The 20,471-nt window shown below is 35.5% G+C and overlaps 2 protein-coding genes across 2 annotated transcripts in view; both read left to right on the top strand.

The window, feature by feature from the left end:
* Positions 1-20,471, top strand: part of LOC137251434 (uncharacterized) — a 274,321-nt gene that overhangs the window by 153,864 nt on the left and 99,986 nt on the right. The window lies entirely within an intron of this gene.
* Positions 13,139-15,069, top strand: LOC137249518 (brachyurin-like). The gene is made up of 2 exons (XM_067781099.1): positions 13,139-13,450; positions 13,515-15,069. The coding sequence occupies exons 1-2, from the start codon at positions 13,176-13,178 to the stop codon at positions 14,080-14,082; spliced, it is 843 nt and encodes a 280-aa protein (XP_067637200.1). The 5' UTR covers positions 13,139-13,175; the 3' UTR covers positions 14,083-15,069.

The following is a 20,471-nucleotide window of genomic DNA, read 5'->3' as shown; positions in this document are numbered from 1 at the left end:
ACCCATATCGTACAAACATTCTATAGTCAGCCCTGGTCCACCTTTATGGCGATATCCCTAAATGGCGTACATCCATAGAACTATGGCCTACTGTCTCTTAAAATCTATATGTTAATACGCTAAAAATTTTTCCATACAAACAATTGACAGGCTGTTTCGCATAGTTAGCGTACGTAAAATTATGTAAAAGTGATATTAATCGATTCGTATAGATCAGCCGCAGTGCATAGGCCTATTTTTGTTAACAAATATTACTCTATTTGTCTATAATTAATAGAAAAAGTTTTTTGTAAATCCAACAATCTCTCCAAATTTGGATATTTACTTTCTTGCACAAAAGCACGCCATCTTTGGACAAATTATGTAAGTGCTCTAAGACACAAGATAAAGTTTTTTGTAAATCCAACAATCTCTCCAAATATCGATATTTACTTTCTTGCACAAAAGCGCGCCATCTTTGGACAAATATGTAAGTGCTCTAAGCCACAAACCTACATAAGCGTGAAAGATTAAAACATGGTTTCCCATTGTTGCATATTATCTATAATAGCCTCTACCAAAATCCTAAATAATTGTTCCAAAATAATTTGTAGCGTACCAAAAAATCTTAAATATAATTAATTTCTGACCTGGCCATTTTTTGTGGCAAATTTCACTTACACGTAAATACATAAGTCTTTATTTAACAGATTCTTTGTTTTTTATTTTAGTTGTTTACCAAAAAATATGAAATCGCAAATAATGAATTAATTTTTGTTGAAACTAACTAATTTATTTATAACAATTAATGGCGAATTTGCCCCAAAATGTTTTTGCATTTGCAGATTTAATCCTCATTTTAGATAAAGTAGGTCATACACTGAAAAAAAAAAAAAAGTTGCAAAAATATAACATTCAATTTTTTATATTGTTTTTTATGCTAATTTATTTTATTTCTTATTTTATTTTATTATATATTCTTTTATTTCAATTTAGGTTATTATTATTTAAATGCAACTTGACTGAATCGGAAATTTTCACGTTGTATATAAAATAAAAAAAACGTTCCAAAAACGTTTTTGATTTTAGGGCAAAACGGCAACCGGCATCATGGCGGCCGTATTGTGTAGGCAGTATATTACCCACTATCTATATATTAATACGCTAACAAAATTTCCATACAAACAATTGACAGGCGGTTTCGCATAGTTAGCATATGTAAAATCATATAAAAGTGATATTAATCGATTCGTATAGATCAGCCGCAGTGCATAGGCCTATTTTTGTTAACAAATATTACTCTATTTGTCTATAATTAATAGAAAAAGTTTTTTGTAAATCCAACAATCTCTCCAAATTTGGATATTTACTTTCTTGTACAAAAGCGCGCCATCTTTTGACAAATTATGTAAGTGCTCTAAGACACAAGAAAAAATTTTTTGTAAATCCAACAATCTCTCCAAATATGGATATTTACTTTCTTGGACAAAAGCGCGCCATCTTTAGACAAATTATATAAGTGCTCTAAGCCACAAACCTACATAAGCGTGAAAGATTAAAACATGGTTTCCCATTGTTGCAACTTACCTATAATAGCCTCTACCAAAATCCTAAATAATTGTTCCAGAATAATCTATATATTAATACGCTCAAAATTTTCATACAAACAATTGAGAGGCGGTTTCGCATAGTTAGCATACGTAAAATAATATAAAAGTGATATTAATCGATTCGTATAGATCAGCCGCAGTGCATAGGCCTATTTTTGTTAACAAATATTACTCTATTTGTCTATAATTAATAGAAAAAGTTTTTTGTAAATCCAGCAATCTCTCCAAATGTGGATATTTACTTTCTTGCACAAAAGCGCGCCATCTTTGGACAAATTATGTAAGTGCTCTAAGACGCAAGAAAAAGTTTTTTGTAAATCCAACAATCTCTCCAAATATCGATATTTACTTTCTTGCACAAAAGCGCGCCATCTTTGGACAAATTATGTAAGTGCTCTATCCGAAGATTAGAATCTTCATATTTCCACAATGATCACATTAAAACCCGGAAAAAATCTGTAACTGTTTGTTCACTTCACTTAATTTCACCATAATTCTATATCAATTTCATTCGATTTTACATAATTTTTATATTTTTGTTTAAGGAGCTCCTTACCAAAACGTTATAATTACATGTGAAAAGTTTGTAGAAAATTTAAGAAAATACAATCAAAAAGTACAAAGTCTTAGATAAAATTCAAAATTTTACAGAAAAAGTTAAGTAGATTAGACCAGTCTGCTATATTTCCAACACTTGATGCATAGACTGAGTTGAAAAAAAATACACGTTGGTCGAATTTCGACCACAGGCGATACTAGTACTCTTTAATACCTTCCATTTGATACCCATGTCATACAATTACTTAGAGGGATACCCTAGGTGCATTTTCCTACATGGTGATTTTCCTTATTTTGTCTCCATATCTCTTAACTGAGTATGTAATGTTCGGTTACACCCGAACTTAGCCCTCCTTACTTGTTTTATTTTTACTTTACTTTCCTGCACAATACAACAACTAGCACAGTTTTCGACAATAAATTTTCTCCCTCCGAGTTAGTATTTGGTAAAAAGGCAACTTTGCCTCATGAATTACGAAAGGAAAAATTTATCCACTTTACAATGCCGAGAACTATGCTAAAGAGATTAAATTTATAATGCAAAAAATACATGAAATGGCAAAAAATTTAATAATTAAAAATAAAATACAAAGCAAAACTTTTTATGATAACCGGCTCGTCCGTTAGCTATTAATAAAACAGGCGATAAAGTTCTTCTACAAAAAGAACCACGCCGCAAACATGAAAATATATACCAAGGTCCGTTTGTTGTAAGTAAAATTAATAACCCTAATGTCGTAATTTTTGAAGAAATAATCAAAAAAGAGAAAGAAGTATAGAAAAATCGACTTATAAAAGTAGAGTAACATTTTATACTAACATAGAAAAATCCAAAATGTTCTAATAATTTTATTGCTAACATAATCACCTTTTTAAATAACCAAGAAGGCACAAAAGCTATTTACAAAAAAAAAAAACAAAAAAAAAAATTATGTAATGTTAACATTAAAATGTATAGAATAATGTTTGCTTACATATAAAATAAACTAATGCATTCCATTAAATTCATTATGTACAAAAAAAAGGAAAACATAAACACAGCCATTAAGGCAGAACAAAATTCTATATATAATACTATTCCTTGATATGTACGTATATATTTCTCCTAATATAAAGTTAAGTAAATGAAATCCAAAAAAAAAAAAAAAAAAAAATTTACTACTGTAATGTTAAGGGCTTTGTAAATCTGAAAGAAAGCTTATTTAAATTTATTTAATAACTTAAAACTCTAAAAGAAAGTGTTTTTAGCCATAATATAAAAATGTAAAATTGGTCCGAACGAACGAATGTCAAAAAGGTTCGAAACAATTGATAAAACGAAAAGAAGAATATGGCAATTGAAATATGATACATCAATTTGCCAAATCCTTCTTTTCGAAAAAGAAGGATGATGTAAGGATAAAATAAAGTCATGCCAATTATCATAATGTAGCCTATGTGCGTGGGGCTTAAATTGCATTTGACAGGCGCGTGAAGTTGGCAACGCGCATGTCAAATGCAACCGCAGCCCCCGTCACCAAATGAAAAATATGACATAGAGTAAATTTGCAACTAAAGTGGGCGGACGTAACCTTTCAATAAAAAGTGTTTTCCTTCTTATATATTGCGGGCTAGAGAAGCTTAAAGCGTGGCAAAGACTACTGCCACGATAGCCCGGTTTTTATTTAATTTAAAAAAACATATTGGCGACGGTGGGCGGCCTCCTAGACGACAACAAAGGAGGCGGCGAGGTAACCATCAGCAGCGAGGAGGTAAACATTTAATATAATATGTTGAGCAACACGTGTAGTGCGATACGTATCCAATACTCTGTTCTATTACAAAAAAAAAGCTTTCATTCAACAAAATCGATGGACTAATACAAAAGTTATAAGCATTCAAGTAAATATATCCATTTAATACTTAAGTAACCTACTGGTACATATGGGTTAGTATTCGTATATCAGTTACTTACCAGGTGGATTTTCGAAGGGTTATTAGATACAAAAAACCGTTAGGGTCGTTTTCTCAAACCCAGGTACATTTCAAGCAAGAGCATATTTTTAAGGCAGGTAGTGTTTTCTTTGTCTAGGTAGGCTTGAATTTCTACTTGATCTAAGTATAAATAATAGTACATGCGCCTTGTTCCTTCATAATATCTGCAAGGTTCGCCGGATACTGTTCAGTTTATAATTGCAGTTTATAACCCGTCATATAGTTAAAAATATAATATGAATAAAAGGGCGAGAGAGTTTGAGTGTACAAATGATCCAGATATGTTCTGTTTCATCTGCGGTCAATTTATCGTTAAAAGAATGCGACGTGTGTTTTCAAATCCTTTGAAAGTTACATACTATAAGTATTTTGGAATTGAGCCTAAAAACAATGAAAACTCATGGACACGGAATACTGTGTGCATAACATGTCGAGTCGAATTGAATTTTTCGGAAACCGGAAGAAAAAGGTGCGTTGTAAAAATTAGGAATTTGCTCCCTTTTAATGCATAGCTAACTAATTTCTGAAACTACATATGAAGTGGAGGGAACCAACTTGCCATTCAACGGACTGTAATATTTGTACTACAAAAGTACTTGGGTTTGGATAGTGAAGAAAAGTAACTTATGCGAGCGTATCTATAGTGCCATTACTAGAACTAAATTCAACGGAAGCTACATTGCCAGAATCAATTTAAAAAAAAATTTAGAGACCACTACATGATAAAGGATTGGACAGAACGAATCGAGTTTCAAGTTGGGGTGGATAACATAAAATACTCTGTTACGTGGCTGACCGTTTGGGTGGTGAGGAGCGGCGGCAAGCAGGTATGCTTGCGGGCCCAGGCTAGAATCTTGGCAGGAATACTGTTCGTGGTATTACATATAAATAAATTAGCGGTACCCGATAGATGATGTTCTGTGTCACCCTGGTCCATATTTTGGTCGATATCTCGAAAACGCCTTCACATGTACAACTAAGGGCCACTCCCTTTTAAAACCCTCATTAATACCTTTAATTTGATACCCATATCGTACAAACGCATTGTAGTCACTCCTGGTCCACCTTTATGGCGATATCTCGAAAAGGCGTCCACCTATAGAACTAAGGCCCACTCCCTTTTAAAACACTCACTAACACCTTTCATTTGATACCCATATCATACAACACACATTCTAGAGTCACCCCTGGTCCACCTTTATAGGGATATCCCGAAATGGCGTCCACCTATAGAACTATGGCCCACTCCCTTTTAAAATACTTTTTAATAGCTTCCATTTGAAACCCATGTCATACAAACACATTACAGGGTTACCTTAGGTTCATTTTGCTAAATGATGATTTTCCCTTATTTTGTCTCCAATGCTCTCAGCTAAGTATGTAATGTTCGGTTACACCCGAACTTAGCCTTCCTTACTTGTTTTTAGCTAAATTTACAATCTTGAATCTAAGATCAATTGTCTCCCAATTTGAAAGGAATAATTTGTAACTTTATTATTTTTATGATACATTTTATTACTCGCTGCTCAGCTCCGGCAGCAGCAACTTGAGGTACTGGCACGACTATATCTGGAACCACCAAACAGAACGGTTAAGAAACTCAATATGTATGGCAATATGTACGCCAAATAAAGACACACTCAAATCTAAATAAAAATCAACATGCGTTGTTTGTGTATGAATTTGACAAAAATGTTCACTGTGTGCTTAAATATACTTTAATGGTGTTTTAAGAGTTTCAAATTAACAATTATTCGCATGTCATTATGCATCTCGATCCATCTCTTCGAATCTTTCAGACAACAACACTTGCTATACACGAAAGCATTCGGTGAAATTTGAAACCTCTACCTGTTAAAATGGGGCAGTAATTGCGAAAAGCTTCTTGTCTTAACAAACGGTTGTGGGGGACATATGCTATATATACGACCGATCTCATCCATTTTTTCAGACAACAATATGTGCAATGTACGAAAGAATATGGGAAGTTTAAAGCTACAATCTGATAATTTATGTAAGATATGACGAAAATCCTTTTTTCTGAAAAATCTATTGTATGGGCGATATATGCTATAGTGGTGCGATCCGACCGGTTCCGACAAATATCTAATCGGACACCTAAATATACCCGCTCACCAAATTTTATCAAGATAACTCAAAAATGAAGGGACAAGTTTGCATACAAACAGACAGACGGGAAGACGAACATGGCTAAATCGACTCAGCTCTTCATAGTGATCATTTCGGTATATTTATTGGTGGGTCTATCTATTTTCCGTTAAGGACTTGCAATTTTCAGATTCGTGACAAATTTAGTATACCACTGCAATTGCATGAAAGGAATAAAAATGTACCCCGAAAATGTGTTAATGTAACCAAAAAACGTTACCAGTTCATGGAAACGTGTTTCTGGGCGGCCCAACGGTTATACTGTCAAGAGAACAAAAATGCACAATTGAGTATAAAAATATAACCGAAATTTTGTGTAAACAAGTGCTAATTTTGTTTTTCAGTTCTTGTATTATAAAATGGATATATATTCTGTTGACTATTCTGTCCAAACAAATTATTATTGAGCGCGTGCAATTTTGCGTACTTAGGGCTGTTTTCACCGCGTTCAGTTAACGCTAGCTGGCACTTTTTTTTTACAGATTTACGAACGATTTTTGTCAGATAAAGTGTCAGTTAGTCTTAGTCGAAGATAGCGAAAACGGTCTGTTGTTATGCCTGGATGGAGCCGTACTGTTGCTAATGCAACTGCTGGGTCTCAGACTTTACAGTTTGCAAATTTTCAAGTAATCTCGAACGAAGCATGTACAGCTACCTATGGTGAATCTTTCATATTGCTGGTAAAATGTTTACAGCTACTACAAATAAAGTATCTATTTGTGCTGGCGACTCTGGTGGTGCATTGGTTTTGTACTCTTCAAACATTCAATTTGGTATTGCATCATTTAATACAGGCGAAGGATGCGATGTTCCTCACTACTTAGATTGGATTTAAGGACAACACAGGGCTCAATGTTTGAAAATATAACTAAAATAAAATTTTGAAATAATATACATACATAAAATTAATTAATATTAATTTTTAATTTTACTAGCATAACGTCCGTTGCTTGGCTACGTTTTAGTCTGATATAAAAATTATTCCGCAGTAAAGTATAATTATATGTACTTCCCTGTAACTACATATTTCCCTCAATCTGTCTCTGCATTTTTTGTCAAGCTTACCTCTTGCTCTTACTTTTACCGTTCTCTTCTTTCTTGACTTTCTCTCAATCTGTCTCTTCACTTTCTTTGTAACTTAACTCTTGCTCTTACTCTCACTGTTCTATTCTTTCTTGACCGATTGAAACTTTGAAGTTAAGGTGAAAGGTTAAAATCTATCCGAAGTATCAGTAATCCATAGAAAATAAAAATCACGCTTGCTGCGTAGCCAAATACCCATATACTGTGAATTGCCGAAATACTCACATGATGAATTTCATATCAAAGGCTGAAAAAAACGTACATTTTGAACCCGACACCCTCAGCATTTGATGAACTTTTGCATGGGGTTACATCTTACCCACCCAAACACAACCTCATTTTTAGAAATTGTATTTTCGAAAAATTGTGGGCGTGGCAAGGTATCGAAATATCCGAAAATATTAGAAAAATGACGATAATAGGTACTTTTAAAGTGTGATTACTACGGAATGGATTTACCGATTTCAAAGATCTGCATACCATTAGAAAGGTATTGAAATAAGCTTTCAAAAAAATACACTGTACAAATTTTTTAATACACTGAAAAAAAAAATTTTTTTTTAAATAAAATTTAAAACTGAAAAAACTCTTCAAAGATCAAGCGATTTTGAAAAATAAAATTTATTTTAGAAAGGTCTATTTAATATATATAACATATCTGAAAACTAAAATGGGGGTTTTTTTTTTTTAATTTATTTAAGTAAATGCATCTCTTGGTTACTTTCTCATATTTGGATATCACGCATAAATTAATCAACCAATTTGAAAAATTTTTATACCGTTAGAAAGGTATTAAAATCACCTTTGAAAACATATACTGTAAAGATTCTATATTAAACTGAAAGAAAAAATTTTTTAATTTTTTTCTACATTTTTTTTTTCAAACTGGGAAAACACTTCAAAGACCAAGCGATTTAAAAAAAAATTTTTTTAGAAAGGTCGATTTAATATAAAAGCTAGAATGGTGTTTTTTTTTCTTTTAAAAAAATTTATAAGTAAAACCATCTCTTGTTAACTTTTTTTTTATTTTGCTATTATTGTGTGACAAAAAATGTACCTAGCTATACTTTGGAAGTTATACAGATACAGATACTATGACTATGTATTCTAATAGATTCGAACAAGAATCGTATTATCAAATTTTTCAGACACGCACAATAAATAGACATACACTTAATAAAGTTAATTTTTTATTTTTATTTATTTAGATTTAATGTACAACTTTGCGCAGCTCATACTGCTGACTATCGGAATATTTGCTTACTTTTAGTGATGTTACATCTAAAGGTACAAAAGAATGGAAGCTTTGAGTTCCCGTAATAGTTTTGGCATTTTTGTGTCTTGAAAGTAGCTCTTCTTTTGTTTTGTTGTATTCATCAGCGTCTGCGTAAGCAACTTCTATGGAGGTGTTATACGTTTGTGAAGCCCAATGATAAAGGTCCTTCGCCGTTTGAATTTGATTTTTATTTGCCATGCTATAATTCCGAGCGCCTCTTTTTAATGTTCCACCTATACCATCACATGCAGATTTTCCATGGCTAGTTGCGTAAAAGTGCCACTCAGCGAATATTTCGAAATCAATTTTATGATGACATAAATTATTTATTTTTTTTTTTTATAAATTAATTAAGTTGTATTTGTTTTTGTACTGTGCTACTGCACCATCTGACACGTAGATAATTTTCGTAATTGAATTGCTTATATTACTTACTTACTTACTTAATTGGCGCTTAACCGTCTAAACGGTTATGGCCGTCCAACAAGGCGCGCCAGTCGCTCCTTCGCTCCGCCAACCGGCGCCAATTGGTCACACCAAGGGAGTTTAAATCATTTTCCACCTGGTCCTTCCAACGGAGTGGGGGCCGCCCTCTACCTCTGCTTCCATAGGCGGGTTCCGATAGAAACACTTTCTTGGCCGGAGCATCATCTTTCATTCGCATAACATGGCCTAGCCAGCGCAGCCGCTGCGTTTTAATTCGCTGGACTATGTTGATGTCTGCGTATAGCTCGTACAGCTCATCATTAAATCTTCTTCGGTACTCGCCATCGCCAACGCGTAGAGGTCCATAAATCTTTCGAAGAACTCTTCTCTCGAACACTGCCAAAGCCGCTTCATCTGGTGTTGTCATGGTCCATGCTTCTGCCCCATATAGCAGGACGGGTACGATAAGTGACTTGTAGAGTATGATTTTCGTTCGCCGAGAGAGGACTTTACTTTTCAATTGCCTACCTAGTCCAAAGTAGCATTTATTGGCAAGATTGATTCTTCGCTGGATTTCAGTGCTGATGTTGTTGCTAATGTTGATGCTGGTTCCCAAATAAACGAAGTCTTTTACTATTTCGAAATTATGGCTGCCAACAGTAGCGTGGTTGCCAAGGCGCATATGCGCTGACTCTTTGCTCGATGACAGCAAGTACTTCGTTTTGTCCTCATTCACCATCAAACCCATCTTTACCGCTTCTTTTTCCAGCTTGGAGTAAGCAGAACTAACAGCGCGGGTGTTTAGGCCGATGATATCAATGTCATCAGCATATGCCAGTAATTGCACGCTTTTATAGTATATTGTTCCAGTGCGGTTAAGTTCTGCAGCTAGTATAATTTTCTCCAGCATCAAATTAAAGAAATCGCATGATAGGGGGTCACCCTGTCTGAAACCTCGTTTAGTTTCGAACGGCTCGGAGAGGTCCTTCCCAATTCTGACTGAGCTGATGGTGTTGCTCAACGTCATTTTGCACAGCCGTATAAGTTTTGCGGGGAAACCAAATTCAGACATAGCGGCATATAGGCAGCTCCTTTTCGTGCTGTCGAAGGCGGCTTTAAAGTCGACGAAGAGGTGATGTGTGTCGATTCTCTTTTCACGGGTTTTTTCCAAGATTTGGCGCATTGTGAAAATCTGGTCGATGGTAGATTTACCAGGTCTGAAGCCGCACTGATAAGGTCCAATCAGCCGGTTAACGGTGGGCTTCAATCTTTCGCACAATACAATACAATAATTGCTTATATTAGTCTTAACAAAATTAATCATTTTTGAAATATATAGATGAACTGCTATGCTATCATGGATATTACAATCGGATATTATGGCAAAGGTTCTATGAATTAAATTATCGTTATCTTTGTAATAAATAACGAACGGATGTATGGTGGCTTGATTATTATTCCAATGATATCCTTGAATGGCATCTTGTATAACAAACGCATAATTTTCAGCGAAATCCATTTGAATTAGCAGTTCTCCTGGCAGCAGTGTCATTTTTCGTCCACTTACGAAGCGGGACTGGCGCTTAGCTGTGAAATGATGTGACACCAGCTTATTGATGTGTTGTACAAAATCGTCAACAAATGTGTTTGTAGTAGAGGAAATGGTTTCGAGATTACATCTGAGTGTTGTGTTCCATTTTTTGTAAATGACTTCTTGAATCGAATTTTTTTCGTAATATTCCAACATCATCGTTCTAAGGTTCGTTAAATTATCGTAGCACCGACCACACATTGATACGCAACACTCGCTGTTTTCTATATTACCATTACAGACAACGAATTTAATAACATCTTTATAGCTTCTGAAATTATGTTGACCTTCCATCAATTTCAAACCGGATTTTTCGAACATCAGTTTTAAATTCTGATGCAATGTGCACACACAACATTTTGCTGGTTTCCAACCCCAAGTTTGATACAATTCTCTGGTCGCAACATGGTAAATTTTGTAAATCCTAATTGAAGTGAAGGATGTATTTTTCTAAATTCGTAGTAAGTTTCACGAAGCGATGACAGCATTAGTCTTTTATGAACTTTCTCGCGTATGTTTCCTTGTCTTACTACAATTGAGTTCTGTGACCCAGGCATGATTCGGCTGATTTCATCATCTTCATAAAACAATTTTACTGTGTTTAAAGTTTGTTCAGATAAACTACGCCTGACGTCCGAAAACTTTGTTTTATTTTTTTGTATATCTTTGCTAATTTTTATCAATTCGTAAGATAAATCATGCCCAAAAATGTCTTTAATTTCCTTAGATGTCATGGTGTTTGGTAATAGAGATAATATTTTTTGCTTATCCAAATTATTTGAGCAGTTTTCGATTTGATATTTCATGTTCTCCAAAATTTGTTCGTAGTAAGCTTTGATCTTCTTTAGGTCTTCTGATAAAGTTGACAGTGAACCACCTCCAAGTGAATCCGAAATACTTTGCGCAATTTGCTGTGTTTTTTTTTTTGCAGTATGAATCCCTTTCTAAATATTTTCGCTTCATTGGCGATGGATGGCTTCCAAGATGAGGAATAACACGCTTATTTATATTGTCGACGAGTTCGTTGCGTTCGAGTGATTTAGTATAGCTGCTGCATGTTGGAACTTCCTTATATTCTTGATACAATTCACCGCTAGTCAAGATTTCTTGTGCCTCTTCATTTTCAGTTTCAGTAGAACGCTGATTATCAGCAATCTTGATAGCATCCTTAAGTTTAAAGCGACAACTTTCGCAAATACGGCAACGATGAATGTCGGAGACTGCTGGAAAATGCTCAGATATCAGCGCTGCTTCGTTTAAGCTAATGTTTCGAAGTGGAGAGGAACATTTTCTTGATAGCTGCACACATCTGTATTTATTAGTTGATTCCATATCAATGCCTAGTTTCGTTCTGGTCTGTGTCTATCCGTTGTGTTGTTTTTTATAGTCCATGTGTGCTGTGACAGGTAATGTCAATCTATGTGTCCGTGGTAGGTTACGTTAATATGCGTGTTTGTGTGCGCGGTATTGATAGGTCCGAATTGTTACCTTTTCCAAGGGTTGTTTTTGTAGGTATCTAGACATACCGCTTGTTAGCTAAGCGGTAGGTTGAGGTAGGTAGAAATCGGTGATTTTTGCCGTTTGGTTAATTTTTCGTTTTTGCTTGTTCATTGTTACGTGTTTGGTTGCTGTACCTTCTGGCTTGTGCTGTTTTTTGTAAACTAGTTTTAAGGGTTCAAATATTTCGTCAGAGATAGTGTTGGTTTGTTCGTTTATTATCCTGCCATCAAATGTTTTTAACTTGTATGTGAAGTATTCGAGCCGCAGTTTTGATGTTAGCTGGGGTGCACCCCACTGGAATAAAAATTTTGTACAGTGTATTTTTTCAAAAGGTGATTTTAATACCTTTCTAACGGTATACAATTTTTTGAAATCGGTTGATTAGTTTACGCGTGATATCAAAATATCAGAAAGTAACCAAGACATGCATTTACTTAAATAAATTTAAAAAAAAAAAACCCCATTTTAGTTTTCAGATATGTTATATATACTAAATAGACCTTTCTAAAATAAAATTTTATTTTTCAAAATCGCTTGACCTTTGAAGTGTTTTTTCAGTTTTAAATTTTATTTAAAAAAATTTTTTTTTTCGGTGTACTAACAAATTTTTACAGTGTATTAGCTTATTTCAATACCTTTCCAATGGTATGAAGATCTTTGAAATCGGTAAAGCCATTCCGTAGTAATCACACTTTAAAAGTACCTATTATCGTCATTTTTCGAATATTTTCAGATATTTCGATACCTTGCCACGCCCACAATTTTTCGAAAATGCAATTTCTAAAAATGAGGTTGTGTTTGGGTGGGTAAGATGTAACCCCATGCGAAATTTCATCAAATTCTGAGGGGGTCGGGTTCAACGCATATTGGATTTGATATGAAATTCATCACATATGCATTTATGACAAAATATTGCAAACTATCCCATAGTGCGCCATTTATCTATACTATAAATAAACCAAAATAGCCTAGGCTTTAGTCAGTCTGAATTTGCTGGAAGAGTAGCAACATGAAATTTTTGATAGCTTTGTCGCTCCTAATATGCATCGCCTCCGCGTTTAAAATTCGGGGAAGTAGAAATACACAACCTGAACACCTTGGGTCTATGGTGCAAAAGGCAGTTGTAAGTTCACGTATAGCAAATGCTCAACCGGCTGCTCCTAATCGAATTCCTTATCAAGCTCGTTTGTTCATATATCATGGTAGTGGGGGAAGGTGTACCGGGTGTGGTGGATCTCTAATAAGCAATGAATGGGTGCTAACGGCTGCTAGTTGTACTTCAACGTAAGTTTTGAATTATATATACTGTCGATACGTAATCAGATCTAGTCAATCCATTCAATTTCAGCGCTGAGTGGGTGATGTTATACCTAGGCGGCATCGCAAGATCTGATCCCTCTACAGAAGTGAGCGTAGACACATCTAAAATTATAAATCATCCCGAATTCGATAGGCAAAGTTTTAGAAATAATATAGCTTTGATTCGAATTCCAGCTGTAACACCTTCAGCTGCCATTCGAGCGGTGTCCCTACCAAAACGTGCTCCACACTATGACACTTACGAAAATCAATGTGCAGTGGCTTATGGATGGGGTCGTACCTCTGATACAGCCAAAGGGTATTCACCTGTTTTACTGTTTGCAGATTTTATAGTGATCTCGAACGAAAAATGTCTTGGATTATATGATGATATCGATGCCGAACATATTTGTGCTGTAGGTGCCATTAGTGGTGTTGGAGTTTGTGATGGTGATTTTGGTGGCCCATTGGTGATACCTTCAAACAATGAAATCATTCAAATTGGTATTATATCTTTTAAGTCAACAAAGGGATATGAATCTAATGAACCCAGTGGATTTACTCGTGTCACTTCCTACTTGGATTGGATTGCAGATGAAACGAAACTTAGTTTTTAAATAAATGGAAGTGCCAGTCCTAAAAAATATTGACCTTAAAATTATTATTAATTATTATAAATTATAAAAAATAACTAATCTGGCATAACCGAAAAAGTCACGTTTTCCTCGAAATTGAATTAGTGTGCTATAGCTTCTAAATTAAATTGACCTTAACATAATGCGGGCGTCGGTCAGAACATTTTATATTTCTATAGTTTGAAAAGAATGTGTCCAAATGTATTTATTCATACGCTGAACCAATTCAAGCTTGGATCGCCAAAGAACTAAAATCTTTGAAAACAAAAAGTCATTTCGGTTAAGTTTAATAGTGTCAATGGAAATTAATTCGATTTTGAACGAGAATTAATGTCAACGGCATTAATCCAGAATCAAAAAGAGAACTAATGTCAATTGACTTAAGTTTGCTCTAAGACTATTGACCGCCCACGCAAAATGGAGCTAGGAGAAATAAGATTGCGAGTAGCGTTGCGGCTTTATACGCTTTAGTCACCATAAAAAGTGCCGCAGGCGAAAATGTGGAATACAAAAATCTAACTTTTCATTTTTTGTAATGATACGAAATATTTCTAGCATTAATTTCCAAAATATTGGAAAAAGCGCTTTTTTTAAACTTTGGAAATTAAATCGAAAAAATAGCATAATATTGTTTCATAATATGAATAGAAAACTTGGAATTAAAAATCGAGCAATTTTTAATTGACGCTAGTTCCATTGACACGATTACACGTCACCGTTATGCCATTTAAAATTATATAAGAAGACTGGTTAACATTCGGATCACGTGCGTTATGCTATTCTGCGCCATAAGTATTTTGAACTTTATAAAGCTTATGAGTATGTATGTAAAATGAGAAAGAGAATTATTTACAAAGCGTTGACGCTTAAAAAAAAAAAATAAATGTTATATTAAAAAGAATTTTCAAGCTCTAGGCCAGATATATGAGTAATAAAAATTTCAATGAATTATACCCAAATATTGTCGTATTTATTTATTTAGTCAATATTTCGATTTCAGTTAGAAATAAACTTCAGGGCTGTAAATAACATATTTCTTTTATAAAAACCATGAATGCGCAAACATAATTTGACACTTACGCTTGTGAATGCACCTTGTTGACTCATTTAAAATTCCGGCAAAAAACAGGGAATATTCATATATGTAATACTTTATATCACTACTACTGAACTGTGCAGCCTGTCAAACATTACAGTACAGATATACAACGAGAGAAGGAGACAAAATCTCAAGGCTGTCGTTAAATTTTTGTAAAAAAGGCGCTTAAATATATTATTTCAGCAAGCCGTCTTGCTTCTATCAATATTGTTCATTAGGTTGTTTCGATCTCCAAATGAAAAAGTAAACTTTTGTTTTCCATTAGTATTATAAAATTTTTATTGTTTTAAGAACTCTGCAGAATAGTATTACCGATTTGTGCTGAGTGTGCAGATATACGTATATAAATGAGCCCTTAGTGACCAAAAAGCGACAAAAAAAGCAAATAATGCCAACTGGCAACTGCGTATTTTTCACGAAAAAGAGTATGTTAAAAAAATTTACAAACTTGATATTATTTCAACACCAATAGCAGCCAGCCCAGTACTCATATTTTGTTTACTTCATCAAAAATTTACTTCATTAAAAAACTCAAAATAAGTAAAATTTTGAAAACTCGTTTGTTCAAGCTAATTCACTTTAAATTATTTTTGAAAACGTGTAAAGAAATGCTTGTTGGGATATATTGAATTTTTTTCATTTCAAAAATATGAATTCTTCGCCTTTTTTTTTCCTATTTATGTAAATAATATATTTTGTATGGCTGCAGCCCATGTTTAAATAATAAATACATCAAGCCTTTTATTGCATTTGTTGGCCTTTTTATTGTTTAATCGACTAAACTGAGATTTTATAACAATTAGTATGCAGAAGTTGGGTAAAGGGGATAGTGACCCGTTGTGATCCCTTTAATACTTTTTTTACACACGCTACTACAATTCACTAACACTAACAAAGCCCGCGCATGCGCAGAACATACATTTGCACAGTTTCAGCAAATAATGATTGACAGAAAATTTGCACATTAGGAAGATAGGAAGGTATTGATATAGAAGTATTATATATATGAGAACATTATAAACAGAAAACAAAGATGTACACAAATAATAAACAGTAATAATAAACAAAATAACAACAACATATGTATTAACTTATTAGACACCCTCAGCATTATTGTTTCTAGTAGAGCTTACGATTTCTTCTCGAACACAAGCGAGATTTTCGAGACCCGAGAAATCGAGAACTCGACTTCTCGCGAGATTCTCGTGTCTCGAAGTACTCATAAATCTCGCGAGCTGCTCGACATAAACTTAATTGCTGTATGGGCAGAATTTATAGACTTCATTTTTTTTACTTGTGAATTTTTTTTTGATTATATTGCTTTTCAATGACATTTAACTAAAAAAATATTTATTACATGATACAAAAAAAAGGTAGTTCCACGCAACACTTTTTGACGTATTTGGTTATTTTCGAAGTTTCATAATGTTTCAGAAGCGTTGCCATACCGTTACTGTCTAAGGCGAAATTGTGGTCTTTCGAGATGGAAACTTCCTTTAAGATGAAAACGCAATGTTCATCTGAGACAATAATAACACTGGTTTACAGCCAAAATGCACCAGAGACGCCATTATGAAATTCCTATGTAAAATCACCCCCTGATTCCGAAAATCAAGGTTATTTTTAACACGCTTTTATTAGCTTGGCCTGTATGAATGTAACGGAATCTTTGCGCTTAATTTTCACCGGTTTCTAGAAGTCTGATTAATTTGAAACTTTGCATACGTATCAAGGACCGATGTAAATGTGGTGGTGTGGTGACATAAGGTCAACGGCTATAAGGTCAATTGGCCTTTTTCCACCATGAATGGCCATAAGTTGGATTGAAACTTTGCACACGTATCAAGGCTCAATGACAATGCATTAATGTGATGGTGCGGTGACATAAGGTCAATTGGCCTTATTACCACTTTGAATGGCCATAAGTTTGATTGAAACTTTGCACACGTATCAACGCTCGATGACAATGCATTAATGTGATGGTGTGGTGACATAAGGCCATAAGGTCAATTGGCCTTATTACCACTTTGAATGGCCATAAGTTTAATTAAAACTTTGCATACGTATCAAGGACCGATGACAATGCATTAATGTGATGGTGTGGTGACATAAGGTCAATGGCCATAAGGTCAATTGGCCTTATTACCACTTTGAATGGCCATAAGTTTGATTGAAACCTTGCGCACGTATCAAGGCTCGATGAGAATGCATTAATGTGATGGTGTGGTGACATAAGGTCAACGGCCATAATGTCAGTTGGCCCTATTACAACTTTGAATGGCCATAAGTTTGATTGGAACTTTGCACACGTATAAAAGATCGATGACAATGCATTAATGTGATGGTGTGGTGACATAAGGTCAATTGGCCTTATTACCACTTTGAATGGCCATAAGTTTGATTGAAACTTTGCACACGTATCTAGGCTCGATAACAATGCAATAATGTGATGGTGGGGTGACGTAATATTAACGGACATAAGGTCAATTGAACTTATGACCACCCCAAATGGCCATAGATTTGAAACCTTGCATGCGAAAAACGCATTCCTTTATTAATGATAGAAGTGGATTCATGGCACATCTACGAAAGAGCATACTGGAGCCCTTTTTAACACGCTTTTGTTAGCTTGGCCTATATCTATCTATGTATCCATGTATGTATGTAACGGAATCTGGAGTGGAGCTGAGAGCCCCGGTAATGCAGAGCTCCGAGCTCCGTTGCACATTTTGAAGCATTTTAAGATAGGTACTTTTAGCTAGTGCAGGCCACCAGACCAAGGCACCATAAAGAAGAATCGGGGGCACAATTGCTGTGTAAATCCAGTAGGTCACCTTAGGGGAGAATACCCAGGAGGTGCCAATTTCCCTCTTGCTGGTGAACAGCTTTTCTGCTGCCTTCTTGGATCGCTCCACTATATGGTCACTCCATAATAGCTTCATATCCGGAGTGACTCCCAAATACTTGATCGCTAAACGCTAAGAACGTACCCCCAATTCTTGGCGGTGTAAGATTTGGTACTTTGTACCTCCTCGTGAAGAGGACAAGCTCGGTTTTATCCGGATTGACTTCCAAACCTGTGGCTGTGGCCCAGTGCGAAATTTTGTATAGTGCCCCTTTCATTAGCTTGCAAAGAGTTTGCGGAAATTTCCCCTGCATGGTAACGCAGATGTCATCTGCATACGCGATCACTTGGTGACCTTCTGCCTCCATGAGGCGTAGTAGTTGGTTGACGGTAACCACCCAAAGTAGCGAAGAGAGAACGCCGCCCTGCGGAGTGCCTCTGCTGACCGCTCTGCGGATCACGCATCCACCTATCTCAGTGTTAATCTGCCTACGCGTAAGCAGATTGTATATACTCAACCAGGCACGCGTCAACCCCCAGATCGGCCGGCGCCGAGGTGATGGTCTTAGGGAGAACGTTGTTGAAGGCACCCGCTATATCTAGAAATGCCACCAGTGTGTATTCCCTGAGGTCAAGTGACCTTTCGATAGCGGATACCAGTAAGTGCAAGGCCGCGTCAGTTGACCTACCCTTAGTATAGGGTATTAGCTTGCGAAAGAAGCGATGGCTCAATCCTCCTCCTGATGTATTCCTCTAGGAGTCTTTCGAGTGCTTTTAGCAGAAAAGAAGATAAGATTATAGGCCTATAATCATTTCGTTTAGAGTGGGAGGTTTTCCCTGCCTTGGGGATAAAGACCACGTTGACTTCTCTCCACGATGCTGGTACGTAATTAAGCCTAAGACAACCTATAAACATCCCTTTTATCAAGGGCCTCATAAGTTCGGCAGTATACTGTAGCTGAGCCGGAAAAATTCCATCCGGCCCCGGCGATTTATAGGGCTTGAAGGTCTGTAAAGCCCAATCAATCCTTTTATCATCTGTGATTTCGCTTATTAGCTGATCATTAGGTGACCCTCCGCTAACAATATTTGAAGACACGCCCGGGCTTGCTGGGAAGTGTGTATCCATAAGCAAGTTTATGGTTTCAGCGCTGGAGTCCGTCCAGTGCCCATCCGGCTTTTGGACGTAATCCTGGAGCAGCTCCAGGATATCAGCTGGGTCCGTTGGCGTCACTGAAACCCAGGCTATAGCCCCCTCAGCGTGATGGCGGCCCTATAGATGTTTACCGACCTGGCGTCATCACAGGCAATTAGCTTGACATTGCCCTGGAAGCACCTTGCATCGGTGTAAGATGGCGGTGGACCAGGGTAGTCTTTCTTTACCTTAACGGCCACCGTAGTGAGCGCGGCCTCGATCCACTTCCACTGTTGTTTCGGGATCCTGCCATTTTCGCTGCTCTCGTCTATAATGCCAATGATCTGCCGACCCTTGGCAATTTAGGCGAAAGACCGCGTCCAGCCTCCCTGCGTCGTGGCCCTTTTCGGTGCCGTGGGGTTGGATTCATCCATGAACCGCTGGCGTTTCGAGATTTCATCACTCTCGACTAAAACTTTTAAAATTACTTGAACTAAAAAATTAAAAATAAATAATAGTTTAAAAAAACTAAAAAAACACGCTTTTATAGCTAACCGAACTAAAAGATAGAAAATAATTTTCAATTAAAAAGAATTTATATAACAGTAGTAGAAGGTCAAACAATCATTTATAGTTAATAACCTAAAAATAAAATTATAATAAAATTTAAGTTATTAACAGAAAAATTTAATTCACAGTAAAAAGCGTGGGGTGCTTGATATTGAATATTACAATCATTCTATTGGCAACTATCTGAGAGGAAAGATATGAAATGTAGTCAAATGCACCCCACGCATTTTAATCTGAATTAAATTATTCTGTTAATAACTTAAATTTTATTATAATTTTATTTTGAGGTGATTAACTATAAATGATTGTTTGACCTTCTACTACTGTTACATAAACTCTTTTTTAATTGAAAATTATTTTCTATTTTTTAGTTCGGTTAGCTATAAAAGCGTGTTTTTTAGTTTTTTAAACCATTATATATTAATTCTATGCTAACGTTTTTGAGATATTTACGAATAACCGTTTTTTCAAAAAAAAAAAAAAAAAAAACAAGTAAGGGAGGTTAAGTTCGGGTGTAACCGAACATTACATACTCAGTTGAGAGCTATGGTGGCAACATAAGGGAAAATAACCATGTAGGAAAATGAACCGAGGGAAACCCTGGAATGTGTTTGTATGACATGTGTATCAAATGAAAGGCATTAAAGAGTATTTTATGAGGGAGTGGGCCATAGTTCTATAGGTGGCCGCCATTTAGGGATATAGCCATAAAGGTGGATCAG

Source organism: Eurosta solidaginis, chromosome 4 (assembly GCF_040869045.1).
Source record: "Eurosta solidaginis isolate ZX-2024a chromosome 4, ASM4086904v1, whole genome shotgun sequence".
NCBI lineage: Eukaryota > Metazoa > Arthropoda > Insecta > Diptera > Tephritidae > Eurosta > Eurosta solidaginis.
Note: the sequence above shows the minus strand (reverse complement) of the source record. Positions and strands in the feature narration are given on the sequence as shown.